At 34.0% G+C, this 17,910-nt stretch overlaps 1 protein-coding gene across 2 annotated transcripts in view; it reads left to right on the top strand.

Annotated features, from left to right (window-relative positions):
* The window catches only part of LOC123713471 (neuropeptide CCHamide-1 receptor), a 132,741-nt gene that overhangs the window by 101,710 nt on the left and 13,121 nt on the right, over nt 1-17,910 (top strand). For both annotated transcript variants that reach the window (XM_045667149.1, XM_045667150.1), the window contains exons 4-5: nt 6,038-6,168; nt 13,318-13,506. In XM_045667149.1, the coding sequence (XP_045523105.1) occupies nt 6,038-6,168; nt 13,318-13,506 (320 nt within the window). The remainder of the gene's footprint in view (nt 1-6,037; nt 6,169-13,317; nt 13,507-17,910) is intronic.

Genomic DNA, 17,910 nt, shown 5'->3' with positions numbered 1-17,910 from the left:
ACCCAAAAAGTGGGTCAGTAGTCAGAAGTGCCTGACACACACCGTCGACTTTTTGGGTCGACGTCACCTACTTGCCTATTCAATTTACAAGCAGATACAGAAATCTGAGGCCCAGAAAAGGTTGTAGCGCCATTGATTTTTTTATTAACATAAACTTAATATAACCATAGTTAAAGTATTCGAATAAAGACTTTTTTTCGTTCTCAAAGTCGTAGTCAAGTTTTATATAACGACTAGTGGACACGACAGACGTTGTCCTGTCTTAATTATGAATATTGTTATCGAATTACTATAATGAACTAAAGAATTCCGACACGGAAACAGGCTACATATTATAACTCGCCATGTGAAAAACATGTATTTTCAAGATTAATGGCACAAACAATTAGCGACTGTAATTATTTCATATGTAAAATACATACATATTGTTACTAGCTAGGGGATCGGATAGAAAATGCCGTAGATTTCTTCAAAGGTTTATTTCTTGATAAATCAATGAGGAATTTATGGCCACAAATTAATGCAGAGATGCACTAATAACACACAAAAATATAGTCACTAATTACTTCACTTATGCACACTTCACACTGTACTTTATCACGTGTATTCGCTTCGGTGTTTCTCTCTTGTTATCGCATTCAAAACTAAAGGCCACTAGTCGCGTTTCGGCTCGCTTATATATCCCTGGGAATAATTCTAAACAATATTCGAGAACTTTCTAGGCGGTCTTGCTACTGAGTAGCGATTGCACAATTCTAGAACGTCCGCACTCTTTGTCTCTTTCGCACGTTGCTCCGTCCTTGTCGTACGGCGTTCTAGAGTGCTCAGTCTAGTTTCGAGAAAGTTCTGATCTTCTCTCTCTCTCTCTCTCGTATCATTTCGTCCTTGTCTCACACCTAGAAAGTTTGGTCTAGAATATTCCTTCATCAAAGGGGTATACCTAGGCCTGAAAACGGGTCTCCTGAAAACTGCACCACTCGACTACTCATGTTCTGAAACTGACTGAAAAAATGTTTCAGCTTCCTGAAAACTAGGGTAACATTATGGAAATTACAATTTTCTAATATGTGATTGACCCTCTCCTGAAACGGTCAGAAATCATATTACAGCCTGCTGAAAAGTTCTCTAACTAGTAGAAAAATCTAGAAACATTGCAGTCGACCCGTCTTCGTAACAATATCAATATAATAACTCAGATCATTTTTAAACGATATTCATTTGTCTTACAATGTCAATGTTATGTCAAACGCCATAAGGTTACATGAACTGCTATGTACTGAAACAAAATATGCCATTGTAACAAAAGTTATGATTACTTACTATAGTTACTTAAGGATTTTTAAATTTTCAAATTTTCCGCGCTATTTTCTTAATTTTTTCTTTCGTAAGAACCTTCTCAGAAGAACTCAAAATAACAAACAAAACAATAAAAATAATGATCGAAATCGGACCAGCCGTTCACGCGTGATGCCGTGTGACCAAGGGAAATAGGGATTTATTTATATATATATATAAATATAGATTATAACATCTATAAATGCAGTGTCTAGCATTCGACCATTTTATAGGAAACAGAAAAGAATCTCATATATGCCTACCTGTAGACGAGAGAAGAGATGATGGAGACCGCAAGCACGCAGAAGGAACGTATTTTACATTAAAATATATTTCAAAGTATGTTATAATTTACTAGTTTTTTTTTCTGGTACAATATTTAACAAAATCGCCAGTCGCCATATATAATTAACAACTACATTAGACAACTACAGTAATTTAATGTCTTTAACAAACCACTAGCCAATGTATTTTTGTTATAACACAATAGTAAATGAGTGACTACTTATTATGTATTGATTCTTAGGCCGCTACCTCACCGGGATGCCATGGCAACGTCGCCAATTTGGAAGTGCAGCCAGGACCAAAGCCTCAAAAACCTTTCTGAAACATTCTTCATCTATACTTTTTTTTTCCTTTCTGGAACGAAGGTCTTAACTGCCATAAATTTAAATACAAATTCTTCAGATACGTAGCCATGGCATCCCGGTGAGATAGCGGAATTAAGAGTACTATAAAGATGAAGTATAACGCTCAATTATAGATGCTTCACATGGCTGGACATTAAATTGAAAATCTTTTTAAAATATTCCACCAGCCCTGCGGTCATCGCTTGTATATAGCAGACGCCATCTTAAATATTTAATTAGCGTCTGTGCACTTGAAACTCACGGCCCAAGAGTCTACTCCAAAGGGAATAAAATTAAAGTTGAAAAATGTTTACATTATTGCAGTTTATCAAAAATAAATAATTATTTATAAACACTTCGTTACAATTATTGAAAAACAAATAACATAATACTTACAAATTATCGCTAACTAGCGGTCTCTTCCAGGCAAACCTAGTAAGGAACAAACAAAATATTATGATGGGTACACTGCTTGGAGTGCATAACCAAATAGTTTAAAAACGTTTAGGATCTTTAAACTTAATCTAAAATAATACAAAAAAAATAGTAAAATAAACCAAAAACTTAAAAAAATGTGTTATATACACACGCTAAAATGTTGACTATAGCCGATATCAGGGTGTCAGTTTTTTGTGACGGTGTGCGCGCGTATCGTACAAATCGTTTAAATCATCGTTTATGGCGCGCCAAAAGAAGTACAACTTCAGAAAAACTAAAATGTTGACTATAGCTAACTTCAGGGTGTTGGTTTTTTGTGACGGTGCCCGCGCGCATCGTAAAAAAAACGCATGTACGACGCGCTAAAGAAGTAATAACTCCAAAAGCTTATCTCACAAAAGCCATGTTTAAGCAGGATAGAATATGGTTAAGAAATGTTTATGTATAATTATTTAATTAGTTGGCGTAGTAAAAGTTAAATTAAATCATAAGCCCCATTAATCTCATTGCTGCTTTGTTAAATCTATTTTGTAATTGACTTACACAAAAAGTTTCATTTCAGAATATTAATTTAGAAAAAATTAAATCCAATAAAGGCACATCTCTTGAATGTTATCAAAAAGCCAGTAGTTAAATCAGGTTAGGTCACTGACTCAATCACCTTCGGTTAAGTAAGTTAGTACAGTCGCCAAGATAATACAAAACATTTATTTGAAAAAATAAGAATAATAGTCGTATGAACAATCGTCGTACACGTAAATAACGCGATATTTCATGTTTTCCATTTTATAAATAGTGACTTTAGTTTCTACCGTCACAAATATTCGTTTGCCACAAATAAGTTCTTGATAGTGTGATTAATAATTCCACGAAAAACTTTACGTAGCGGGCAAGCTGTAACTTTCTAGCTTGTTGCATCCAACCATTCATAACACAAACAACCTTCGGTACTTTAAAAGATAGATAATAATAAATAACAAACTTATTCTGAATTAGTAAACTACTGTTAGCTGACCCATAAATTAGTAAATATCTTAGATTTTACATAGTGTTTAAAGTAGCAAAACATAAGACACGCATTTTCTTCGCCCAAAGTTTTATTTATTTTATTGTTTCTTGGCTGAGACATCCTTGGTGACACAATTTAGCCCAATTCAAGACTAGCTTAATTTTCTAATAATAATATTAATTATAAAAAAGAGTTTAATAATACTACTTTTGGTATCTATTATGGGACACCCTGGTCTTATATATTTGTTCAACGACTCAGGATTTAGAGTGCTGGAGGCCTCGGGGCAGCAAACGAGTGGTACTCCAAATTATTTTCCAAATAAATGAACTATTTTTTTCAGTTGACGTTTCAATCAATAATAATATATTGTGAAATCAAGTAGATTCTTTTAGAATTTAACAAACATAAAATATCAAAAATAAAGTTATTTACTAGTTGGAATGTATAACATTTTTTTACCAAAGTCTCTATTGTGGTCTCTATTGTCCCTCTTTTGTGCAGGCCCTGAGGTTAGCCCTGTAGCCCTGTTGTGTTGTGTCCCCTAAATTAGGCCCTGCACTGACTATTGAGTTTTTGGCACTCATGTGCACTAGCTCTCAATCACTGAATCAAACGATTTCCTTTTTAATGTTCTTACTAGGCCCATAATGGTGTCAACAAATTAAATAGTCTTGACATTCACGTGACGATGAAGCCTTCGATCGTGAGCTTCAGCAAATTAAAATTCTCTTAGTACCAATCATTTTCGCAAAGTTTTTTTTACTTTTTAACAGTTCTGTTGAAACATAATCCAAAAAAGTGTCCCAATATTCAAAATTTTGTTTTAAGTAGAATTTATAATGCAGCAGAACCTACAGGCAAAAATCAATGAGTATAATATATAGTACACTACAAGTTCAGGTCGTCAACATTTTACATAAAAAATGGCGTGATGACCATTCAGATTACACTACGACTTCAAAAATTATAATTATTCATGGCATCTTCATGTCCGTAATATAAGTTTAGTTAATTTAATATTCATGATAAAGCATATACGCATCTACTGTTATTTCATAATTTGTAGTGAATTATGGAGTCATCTTAACTGTAAATCTACATTACCGATGAAGATCTTTATCTTATATTTTTTAGGTTACCATCATCGAACTATACAAAACAGAAAGCAAAATTTCCAATCATATGATCTCAAAACATTTACTAATATTTTTAAATCCTTAAACGTTATCAAAATCACATTATTTAAAGCACTTTTGCCGGCGACTGTTCTTGCTCCATTTCAGTCTTATTCATTGATCGTTCGAGTGGTACTGAAGCGAAAATAGACTGATAACATTTGATGGATGTTATTGAATCCTAGACACACAATATTTTCACCTATTCGCCTTCCTACGGTATCCCAAAGGAATGTGATTCGTAAAGGTCACCGAAACAAAGTAGCTTTGTTTGCGAACCGATCCTTAAAGGTTTTTTCTTTGATAAAGATAAAATTATATCAAGTGAAGATTACACTTCGACAGTGTTCGAATTACATAAATTTTGATGAGGGTGATCCTAAATATTTTTCCTCGGCCGACCGTCACATTTATTAGTTGAGTTTTTGTTGAGATTTACTCGGGTTACATTAGACATATTTTTATTTTGATATATACTTTTTGTTAATTAAAATTGATAATAGTATGTACTATTTAGAATTGTATAGTGAGTGTTTAGTGCGTTTTTGAGAACTATCGCGAGGCGAGGTATTAGCATCAGTCTAACCTCTCTTTGTTCCCAAACTAATAGAAATTCTCCAAATCCTTACGTTACTAATATTGTGTGCCTTTCTTCCTGGTAAGAAGATATTGTAACTTGGTATGTACTCAGGACATATTATTCTAGTACAAGATTGTGTATCGACGGCCACCGAACCGTTCTTTGTGGTACAGTTATATTTGATATTTCAGTTACAGGTATCGATCTAATTCTCTCCAATAAATACTTAACAATAAGACTAAGGATCCTTCAAGAAAAGAGTGTACCAATTCTTAAAAGGCCGGCAGTCTTCTGGCATTGAGTGTCCGTGAGACTATCACTAAACATCAGGTGAGCCTCCGTTCGCCTCCTGTTGTATAAGAAAAAAAATAAAAGATGTTTATTCAACGTGCAATTTTTATATATGTTCCCCCTTCATCAGGAAAGGGCATCCATAAAAAGGGTTTTACTACCGGATAGGTTTCAGGATATTAAATGCAATGTCTCATATGAATCTTGCGCTGACACATCGTGATTCGCCCAGAAGCCTTACTAACGTATATCATTATATGAAACGATAATATATAAAAGATATTTAAAAAAAAACACTTTTTTACCGGATTATGCTTAAGCTATGTATTGTTATAAACTTATAATTATTTTACATAATATTAAATATCTTCCGACGTTTCGCGTGCTTTACACCATGCGTGGTCACGGTGACTATGTAAAATGATTAATGTTTATAATAACACATAGCTTCAATCCGGTAATAAAGTGTTTTCTTTAAATGTGTAAAAGCTATGTTAACAAAAGACAATACTAAAAGATATTTGTTATTAACAAAGACCCGTATAAGTCTGTAGCATCACTGTATTATTATTTTCAGGTGGGAGCAAACGCGCTACAAGATTGACAGTGGCAACCGCTATTGGAATATGGCTGCTTGCAGGCGCCATTGCTACACCGGCCTATATAGGCTCGTATCTCAGGGAATTCGTTGTTAATCCAACTAAGAAGGTTGGTTTATGTAGGTGTATCTTTTAAGACTTGAAACACGAATTTATAAGACGAAAAGTATTTCGGTTTGGTATAAATAAACACTTTACTAAAATACACAAAACAATTTCGCACGTTTTAAAGTAAAACAATTATTTATCAATAAAACGCAGGGGCAGAAATAAGTCTGTCCAGTTCCCTAGAAGGAGGTCGGAGGAGGTCGCGAGATTTTTGAGAAATACATTACAATATCCGTAGGAGAAGCTGACAGTAATTATAACTACCATTTACCAAAAAATAATTAATTGTTAGAAAAATGAAGTGTTACGAAAGCTACTGATGCATTTAACTATACCCTAAAGCTTAAATGGAGATGGGCAAGGCATGTAGCAAGACTCCCTGACGATCCATAGACCACAAGGGTGACCCGGTAGGGCTGTATTGGGAAACGAAACAGAGGAAGACCGCTCACGAGACGGGTGGACGATATTGCAAAGAGCTTAAGCTGGATGCTCACGCAACTCACCCAAAACCGAGTTAACTGCAGTTCCTTGGAGGAGGCCTTCAGCTGTGGAAGGGTTCTTGGAAAATAATTGGGAAATAGATATTAACAAAAATACGAAAAATAATTAGTATGATTTACTTTTCTTAAAAATATAATATATATACTAAATAGTATTAAGTTAACTTTGTTATTTGCTAGAAATAAATAGGCTTATTTACAATTAATTATTCAGTACGTAATTGTGGAAATAGATGAAGATTTTTTTAAAGAATAACTTCGTTTTGCCATAATATGGAATATATATTTTCCATTCGAGCCTCACATTCACACGAATAAAGTCAGTTTCAAACTGAGTAAAAAATAACAACTATCCGTAAAGCAATAGACCTAACTGGACTATCAAAACAAATGTGAAACTGACTATTGTTTCAATCCATGTTATTTTTAACCCGAATGCGAAGTTTGCCTTTGTGTTGACAATAAACTATCCTTACGGGTTCAAGTACTAGTAGTATTTTTTGGTCACACTAGGATAGCTAGATAATAGTTCTCCATAAATTCAAGATATATTTTATATGTATATCGCAAATTCGATTTATATAAGCCAAATAGTTATCACTATCGACTAGATTTTACTTTAAAAAAGGTCGATGCACACGTAGGATCATACCAACGCACTACTGACAAAATTACTTTGATACATTAACAATTTACAGCCTGTTAGATGTCTATGATATTACGCGGTGTTGCCATTTTGTTAAGACAAATGACATCGTGTTCTCTTATTACATTATCTCTGACATGTATATAGGATATAAACTTTTTCTTCTGTCTGTTTAATGTTTTTGTATTGATTGTATTCTTTAACTACTATCTTAACTCTTTAGTTTGAAAGAAATGTAAAGGAGTTTGTACTATAGTATACCTTACATATAACTATAGTATACCCTTCAGGCACTAAGGCCCTCAATCTTTTTTTAGTGTTTTGTAGTTAGTTTATTAATTAACTTAAGCATTTAAAATTTACTATTAATCTTGATTTATATAAAATTTTAAATGCTTATATTTGACCTATAAAATGCAAGTTAAAATAATATATTTTTAATATAATATTATAAATAAGGTGTATATAATAATTAAAAATAAATCACTAAAATAAAAGTACGCTAAGCTGTACATAATTAAAAATAAATTCAAAAAGTTTAAAAGGCATCATTTTTCTTCCTGTATTTCGATACTTATTCGTTGACCGAGTTAAGGTCCCAGGTACAGACGCTAACATGGTATGAATTAATTAAAATAAATACTATTATTTTTTAATCTGTTCTTATACACTATTCAACGAATGTCAGAAATATATTCGAATTAAAAAAAAGATGTTAATTTTTAAGGATTTTCATATCATACCAATACATACATAATAGCAAGCCATAGTTGACGAAATCTGGAGTCCAATTTGATTTGAATTGCTAAAGTTTTATTGTAGCCAAGATCTGAATACTCAAGTTAGGATTAGCATTTCTTAAAATCTTTGGTTACATTAATTTTAATTGACTTACTTAGGGCAATAATCGATTAATTAGTTGCGTATAATTTTGATATAGAGAAATTACAGATGTTTCGTTGTATATATTTAAGGAAGTTCGACTATGTGGAACCAGCTGCCCACTGAACAATTTCCCAACCAATTCGACGGATCTCCCAATAAAAAATGTGTGTGTGTAATAGTGTACACACGTAAGAAGTGAAACTTCTTTATCACCTTATTTTTCAAAAAATGATGCAACTTTTCAGAAATTGGTTAAATAAAGTTAAATTAAATAAAGTTTAACAAAAGGCTATTAGTATCATAGACATGAATACAAATAATACAATTATTTCATTTTACCTTATTACTACTAAGATTATTACAGAATCAACCGTGGTAGGGAAAAGAAAAAGTTGGCGCGTAACGGAAAAATGTGACAGGTAACCGAAAAATGTGACAGTAATTTTTTTTCCAACGCCGATAAAGAATTTTCACTTCAAAAAGCGCACCAATTCTTAACTGGCACTTGTGAACCTTTCTTCTCTCACGATCCAATGCAGCATTGATTTCGCGAACAAAAACTCATCATTATGATTGGGATCGTTGTCTATATCACTACTGATACCGAGTGCAGCGTTATACAGTCAAAATCTGTTATAACGACATCGAAGAGTAATATTGGTAAAAACCGATAGTCGTTACAGCCGATGACGTTGTTATTATGTACCCAATACATTTACCTACCAGTGCCTTCGATTTTGGTCAATATAACCGGTATGTTGTTCTAACGATGTCGTCGTACTGTCCATAATAGACGGACTATCCACCAAAAACCTATAATGTTCTAATATAAGCATCTTGTATTCACAATTTTAACGAGGTTATAAAGCTTCTACGCGACCTTGTTAAGATTTTCTTCCCTCTAAGATAATCCGCTTACGAAATATTAAATTAAATACGAAATATGATTAATCCCTTCTAATATTGAAATTTTCATAAATTGTTAGGCTTCAAATTGCGCAGAAGCGATGAGAACTTGGAGAAACTTATCGTGGTTGGTATAGAAGGCAAAAGATCACGTGGACATTCACCAACCAGATGGACCAATGAAGACCCATCGTCCTCAAAATTGTTCACTGCCATAAGAGGGGCGCCAGATAGGAATAGGTGGAACGCTCTACGCTCAACCATGAGCTGCCGATTAAAGAGAGAGAAGCATCATTTTATTGAATTGTAAAGTTGTATGTTCTTCCTAAAAGATTGAACTCATTGACAGCCAACAATATTAAAAAGTAAATATAAATGACACCACAACCTTTTTAGATGTTGACCTCATTTCTTTAACCATTTCATAAATGTCAATCTAATAGGCAAGTAGGTGATCAGCCTCCTTGCCTGACACACTTTGGACTGTTGGGTCTTAGGCAAGCGATATTTTCCTTCACCGTTCGAGCGAATGTTAAATGCGCACATTGACAGAAACTTCATTGGTGCATAGCCGGGTGTAGAACCTACGACCTCAGGGATAACTGCCGCACGCTACAGCCAAAGCCAACATTACTCATTACTTTCGGATTTTAAATAAATAAATTTCGACTACTTACAATTTATTTTCGCAAATATTTATATCAGCCTTAATGATACTGAATATTCCATATAATTAAAATAATTGTGGACTATGCAAAGACAGGGCAGATACTAGTATTAAATAAAAAGGGCGTCGTGGAATATGATGCCAATTAGTGTTAGAAAAGAAAACTAGAACGTGATTTATGGTTGTTATAAATGCGAATTATTTTTTGCTTTGTGAACTAAGGTCCTAAACCATTAGTACTAAAGGGACGCACTTTGGCACGTTTAGCACTGCATTATTTTGTTCCCTATTCATTATTTAAATCAGAAAAATACACTAAATATACGGGATCACAGAAATACCCACTGAGCAGTGTTGGTGCGTCATCAGTGTATGACCTCCAACTGACCAACATAGGTCACGGTCGTAGGTTTGTCCCCAGGCTCAGCACCAATAGACTTTCTATGTGCGATAATAACTCTTGATCGTGATGAAACCGGCATGACTTAACGCCGAAGAGTCGACGGCGTGTGTCACGCACGGAAGGCTGATCACGTCCTTGTAAATTTATTAGGACGAGATTTGGTTCGCTTAAAAACGGAAAGATATACGGAATATATAGATAATTACGGAAACCCGGAGAAGTACTCGCACTAAACTTCAACAGTGTTGATCTGTATTATCAGCGTACGACTGTCATCACCGATGTCATAGGCTCATCACCAATGGACATTCTATGTGCACATTTAACACGGTCGTGACCAAACCAAACCAAAAAGTCCACGCCGTATGTCAGGCACAGAAGACCTACTAGCCTATTTGAAAAATGAAATCACGAATTAATAGAAATGAGACACCTTAAAGCTTATGTAGCGTCACTGATTTATCTGAAAATTCCATCCAATTCAGAACATCCTAAGTAAACACTCACTACTATATTTTTATAAAATTATTGTATGCCTACGCTCGCCGGAGCTTCCGAGATGAGCTGTCGAGACCCTTCAGACCAACTGTCAATTAAAAAAAATCCACTGCAGCCAGGCTGGCAGGAGGAACAACATCCTTCCTCTGTACTTTCATAGAAGGTATATTTTAGTTCTTCAAAAATACAGTACTTATTTATTGAGTTTCTAAGAAGTAATAAAGTAGGGATTGCTCGCGCGACAAATGGTTTGGAAACAAAGCGGGATTTAGATCTACACGGGATGACAGTGAGACTTGTTTTTTACTCTGTAAATCGTTACAACAATAGAAATTCATATAAATATTAAGACTTATCAATATAACAAATCATATAAGTAACAGTAATACCTAAGTTTGTTTTTTCACAATTTCCCATTTTACGAGTTTACTGCAATTGACAATCATTGTGATGCTCATTTATTTATTTCGTAAACCTACAGCTATCATAAATTATATAAAACAATAATTAAACATATAGCCCAGATATTTTTATCTATATATAAAAAGGTTCAAACATTTACGAAAGAAAAAATTCAATAGAAATTATGAAATATATTTAACCAAGTAATTTCTAATTTTGTCAGTTGTGTGAAAGAGAGGTGTATGTGGGGTGTGCTCATGATGTAGGTTTAGCGCTATGAACATTCTTAATACTAGCTAGCGATCCCTTAAACAAGTCAAGGCTTAAATATTAGGTCCTTACATATGAAATTGGCGTTTTGTCGTACTGGCCACTTTGACCTCAAATACCTCCTCTTTGGTTAGGAATTTCAAATTCAAATTTGTACAGCTATTTACTCATGTATTTGTGCTTCGATGACCGTCATTCATTTTTTTTCTATTGTTTTTTTCTGTTTGCGTCACTCATTTTACAAAATGGAAAACTTAATGTATCGCATTATTTACGAGTACGAGTTCCGCCGTGGCACTAGTGCTGCGGAAACGACTCGAAGGGTGAATGATGTGTATGGCGGTCATGTTGCAAAAGAAAACACAGTTCGTTTTTGGTTCCAACGTTTTCGTTCTGGAAATTTCGACCTGCAGAACAAGCCCCGTGGACGGCCTGAGACACAAGTTGATAATGAAGTATTGAAGGCTATTGTGGAAGCGGATCCATCAAGCGGATATGTTTATGATGTTTAAGCGGATCAATGAACTATGGGAATAACTTTGAGATGGCAAAAGTGCATAGAAAACAATGGTTCATACTTTGATTAATTAAATATATTATATTTAAAAATATTCGACCTTTTGTTCCTCCCATACAAAACGCCAATTTCATATGTAACGACCTAATACTTGTTGTATGACCGGGCTGCTCGATACAAAACTGATTTTTTTGCATAGTTAGTGTTGATGTGGAAAGGCTATTGTGGAAGCGGATCCATCAAGCGGATATGTTTATGATGTTTAAGCGGATCAATGAACTACCTTTGAGATGGCAAAAGTGCATAGAAAACAATAGTTCATACTTTGATTAATTAAATATATTATATTTAAAAATATTCGACCTTTTGTTCCTCCCATACAAAACGCCAATTTCATATGTAACGACCTAATACTTGTTGTATGACCGGGCTGCTCGATACAAAACTGATTTTTTTGCATAGTTAGTTGATGTGGAGAACTTAAACAAAGCACGATTACGAGTCTGGTAGGCAGGAACGAAGACAGTTATAAGACTGTAACTTTTTTCTGATGATTATACGACTTAACTAAACTAACAAACAAAATACAACCTAACAAAAGATATAAAATATGAGTTCGTCCGAAGAACACTCCTCCGTCATGCATGCTGTATGCAATATCATGCTGGCGGAGATAGTGGAGAGACTAGAATGTTCTTACAGACCAAAACCGCAATTCATTTCCAGAAATACATACATCATCCTTACAGTAAACCAATACGATAATGTCAAAATAAAAATATAATATTGAATACATAAAATTGTCAATATCGCTACTATGAAGTCACTCTGCGAATATTGGATTCAGTAGGCGCAACGTTTTTGTTAACGAGGATCTGTGCAACAGACTGGTAACAACTTTGGTCTTCGCCGTCGCACATGTACCATAGTTACATGGAAAACACTCGGTGGTCGTCACCTTGCAAGACTTTAAGTATGTAGTAGACCAACCATACGTATATACCATCATAATACTTCCTGTGATACATGTTTTAGTATTTCATCAAGCTCGAAAATATGTCATTTTGGAATCGTTTTCACATTAATATTATATAGAGTTAATGTACTCTTAATGTTTTAAATTGTTTGACTATTTGACAACAACTTTGTCAGGTCCCCTCCATTATTATTGGTATATATACAGATAGTCTTTTGTTTTTTATAATAAAAAAGAAATTAACTCGTCTAAGTCTAAACACAAAACTAAACTGAACTCTGAGGAAGGTTTATATTAACTGAAAATTTGAAAAATTTAAATTAGTACTTAGGTTTTTAGGAACAGTGAACAGAGTAAAATGGCAAAATAATCCATATGTTGGTATGTAGTTACCAAAATGGTGGGCTTACTAAAATTTATATTTTTTATAAAATTTATATATTAAAATTTTATAAAAATCTTAACAATCAATTACAGTTTTTAGTATGCTACCCGTATCCCGTGGAGTGGGGCGAGAGTTACGCTCGTACCATGGTGCTGATGAAGTTCCTGATCTACTACTCCCTTCCGCTGGCTGTCATCGCGTTGTTCTACGTGCTGATGGCCCGACACCTGGTTTTGAGCACACAGAATGTACCAGGGGAGATGCAGGGCACACAAAGACAGGTGAGCTCGTCACTTTTCATTTAATTTTACATATTATATCAACTATGAATGTAATACAAACCAAAATGGCCGCACTACTGAGGTACTATTGAAAATAATTAAGATGGATACCCGTTGACAACTATACTATATCTATTTATGTCGAATAATGAATAATTAAAAAGTTTATTCATGACAAAAAGGTTGAAGACCGACTTATTTTTAACGAATACGGATTAAAGATTAATTATTGTCGGAATTACTTAAATCACTGTCCCCTCAAAGTTGCTTATAAAACGTCAACCCGTGTCTACTGACAGTGAACCTCACTGACAACTGACACAGTCTATTAAATTGGCATTTTATACTGAAGAGGGTCTGAGAACAGCATTTAAATATAGAAACTGTGTGAATTACGTAATCATATATTTTAAAATACGTCCGCAAATAAATTATATTAAGTGCATATGCGTTGCATTCCTCTCCCAAACGGGCATCACATCCACTAATAAATTGTGTCATGGACTGGTGGCATTGTATAGCCGTCCTACAGGCTCGTTTGCCTCCTTATTTTATTTATATTTAGTTAAACGCACTACTGACAAATTGACTTTGAGACATTGACAATTTACAACCTGTAGCATGATTGTGATTACTGTTGCGATTCTAATTAAACAAATCACATCTGGGGGCATGGCTTCTTTTGTTTCTTCTTTTTATTTTAAGTATATACTGATAAAAATTAACCGACGTGAAATTACATGGATCTAAATGTTTTACGTTACAAGAACAAGCTTGGGTTTTTTACAAGTTTCTTTTTTTGTGATGGCATCGTGATGGTTGCATTATTGGTTGCATTATCTCTGACTCTCTTAATTTTTAAAGTTATATATGCGCCGCTGGTATACTGGTTTTCCATTTTATTATCCCTTGATGGTTATTTGACTGCCACGGTCACACTAATCGGACACTTTACGTAATGAAGAATTACGAAACACTAAAGGATCAATGCGTGACCGAAAATAAATCAGGAATCACTGAATTGGAAACTTACACGTGTATTAGTTCCTGTGACGGTTTTCGCGTTGACTGTAATACACGTAGTAGGTGCATTACAAAATCATTGTTATGAATAAACAGCAATTTCCGTTCAGATATCCTAGAGGTTTCAGTGTGCGGCTCTCATCCCTGAAGTTAAAGGTTCGCCCCAGCTGTGCACCAATGGACTAACTGTCTATCTGCACATTAAACATACGCTTGAACGGTGAAGAAAAACATCGTCTAACAACCTTTGACCCAAAAATTCGACTGCGTGACACAGGAGGCTGATCACCTACTTGCCTATTAAATTGACAAACGATCATGAAACATGATCTGAGGCCAAGAACTAAAAATGTTGTAGCGCCACTGATGTATGTCTATTGCTAAGAAATCAATATTGTATTTAAAAACTAAATACGAAGCAAAAATTTACTTTTATTCAATTTTTTGACCATGTTTTACAGTTGTACTGAACTGAATAAATAATTTTTAATATGATCCAGTATTTATTTTTAAAACACAAAACTAAGTTCATAATTTACCCCGTTTCATCACAATACAGTGTAATATAACTTATGAACATTACCGCTTTCTTTCCATTCATATCGAATTTTATAGGCTTAGCGCTCCATAGAGCCTCCAAGATAGTATTAAATTTGTAAGAGGTTCCGAAATGTTTCTAATTCTATGTAGTTTCTAAACGTTTTCCTAGCTCTTCATACAAGAAAGATTTTATGTAGTGTAGTCAATAACGCTTTAAATTAAACATACAAACATAGCCTTTATTCGTGTTTGTGAGATTGCGTCAGAGTGAAATGGATAAAATTTATCTGTACGCATTATTACTCAATGATAAGATATATATATAATATATTTCCATAAGAGTTCGGCAAACACGATATATTACATTCATTCCTTTTTAACATAGACATATATTCGCATGCAATCGAACGAGAAAAGATTCAGCTGTATTCCATACGTTACTATGTTATAATGGTATTATGAAACTTAACTGTGTTGCTGAAATATGTTTTAGAAACAATTTTTTTAACCGTATTAAAGCTATTTGTATTATTATAAACTAATAATTATTTTACATAATTTTAAATTTAATTTTTTCCGACGTTTTGCGTGCTTTACAGCGTGCGTGGTCACGGTGACTTCTGCCCATGAACACCTGAGTGCTAGGAGTTTTGCAAATGCGTTGCCGGCCCGTAAGGTACGCTCTTCTCTAGCGACTCTTATACGTTTAATCGTCTGTTTCAGCGCTGTCTCAACTCTCATTCTGAGGTGACTCCCACACAAATTTGCTTATTTATTTATTAGGTTTATAAACACTCAAATTGAGACATAGTTATTAGACATTGGATGTCGTAAATGTTTGGTTCACATGCTTGCGGATCCTATTATCCTTTTGAACGTTAAACTACCGTTTTATCAAGCCGAAAGACAGAGTAATATATAAAGATTTGTTAAATGTTTTAAATATCTTTTTAGGATTTAAAAACATAATATGTTTAAATATATGACGAATGAACTCAAATATGTTGCTGAAATATTTAATTTATGAAACAACATATAGAGTTTGTTATTTCGCTTGACACTTACTGCTATCCTATCTCTTTTCTAATCCAAAATGTTCTAACTAATAAATATTCGAATTAAAATTTAAATGACAGGCCAAAAATAGCGTCTTTTCCACAGAGTAACAAACAAATAAAATGAAACATCAGTTAACACATAATAGATAATTGATTAATCAAACTAGCTTACCTGTAAGCGCCGTTCGATTGAGATTATTCCTGTTGATATCTCGTCCGAAGATGATGAGACAACAACAAGTATTATGATCTAAAGAATCTAATCTAAGAAATGTAATTATTTCCTTACATAGGTATACACAATAAATTCAGGCATATAAGACTTAATTATGTATAGGACAGACGTTTTATAAGGAAATGCTTTTAGTGTTTACATAATTTATTTTAAGTCCTTTTAGGTATTGTCTAGTTATACATCATTTTAGACAATACATCACAAACCTAATTACATTTAAAGATTTAAGTTAGCGCCTGGTAGATATTACCAGTGACCCCAGAGCTGGTGCTTTCCTCGCTCAACGTATCGTCAAACTGCAAGGAAATGCTGCCAAAGATTATTATGATGTCCTATTAACGTGTTTGTTATGTTTGTCTTACTGAAAATGTGGAAAGTATTATTGTATCATCTCTCCCTCGTAAGGCAAATTGACATCTTCCTGAATTAACAAGGTTACGCTAGCGTGGCTTATGTGAGCACGTATGTTACATTTTAAATATTTTATTTGGTTTCGCTATTGGTTTAAAAAAGTTATGTTTCGAGGTTTTCGTTTTGGCTCGAAAAGTACTAGACGGATTTGCAATGTATTCCTTCACCGTTAAAATCCCCGATTAACGTTAAATATAGAGCTACATAAGGGGACCTACACAATATTTTATTTATTAAGAAGATTAACAGCCCAATACAGAAATAGATGTATATATATTTCACAGATTCAACGCAATTAATAATTGCAAAATTAGTGTTACTACCGTCGTCCGACATTATAACTTAATATTTAAACACAGTGCGCACGTCCAGCGCAAGCGCCGATCAGAGAGTTACTACAGTCTGAACTCAACGATCGATTCTACGCACTACTGACAAATTGACTTTAACGCATTGACAACCACAACCTGTAAGATTGCATGGTGTTACCAATCTAATGAAGCGAATGGCATTGCTTGATGTTGCCATTCTAATAAAACGTATAGTATCGTGTTCGTTTATTACGTAATGTCTGACATATATATATATATATAACAATGTTGGCCAATTAAAAATCTTCACATACAGTTGAAGTATAAGAATATAAGCCTAGATACAATAAATGCTAGATACTATTGACATTAGAGCAAAGTAATATACTACAGTTTTATAGAGGACATAAATATCTACAACAACGTCTATGATAGTATGTCTTATTATAAGTATCCAGCGGTGCGGAAGCCAGGACTGAACGCTGGTTAGATATATAATAGAATATTGCCTTATTATAGACCTTTCATCTTTATACGAACGAAGGCGCTACAACTTTGTTAGGGCTGGCATTCAGATTTCTGTATCTGTTTCATAAACATTTGTCAATCTAATAGGCAAGTAGGTAATCAGCCTAATCTAGGTAATCTTGTGACACATACAGAACTTCGTCGACTTTTTGGGTCAAAAGCAAGCCGGTTTTTTTCACGATGTTTTCCCTCACCGTTTGAGCGAATATTACATGCGCGCATAGAAAGAAAGTGCACAATCGAGAATCGAACCTACGACCTAAGAGATGAAAGTCACACGCTAAAGCCACAAGGCCAA

The sequence above is a fragment of the Pieris brassicae genome, chromosome 8 (genome assembly GCF_905147105.1).
Source record: "Pieris brassicae chromosome 8, ilPieBrab1.1, whole genome shotgun sequence".
In the NCBI taxonomy this organism is placed as follows: Eukaryota; Metazoa; Arthropoda; class Insecta; order Lepidoptera; family Pieridae; genus Pieris; species Pieris brassicae.
This window is presented reverse-complemented; position numbering and strand designations above follow the sequence as displayed.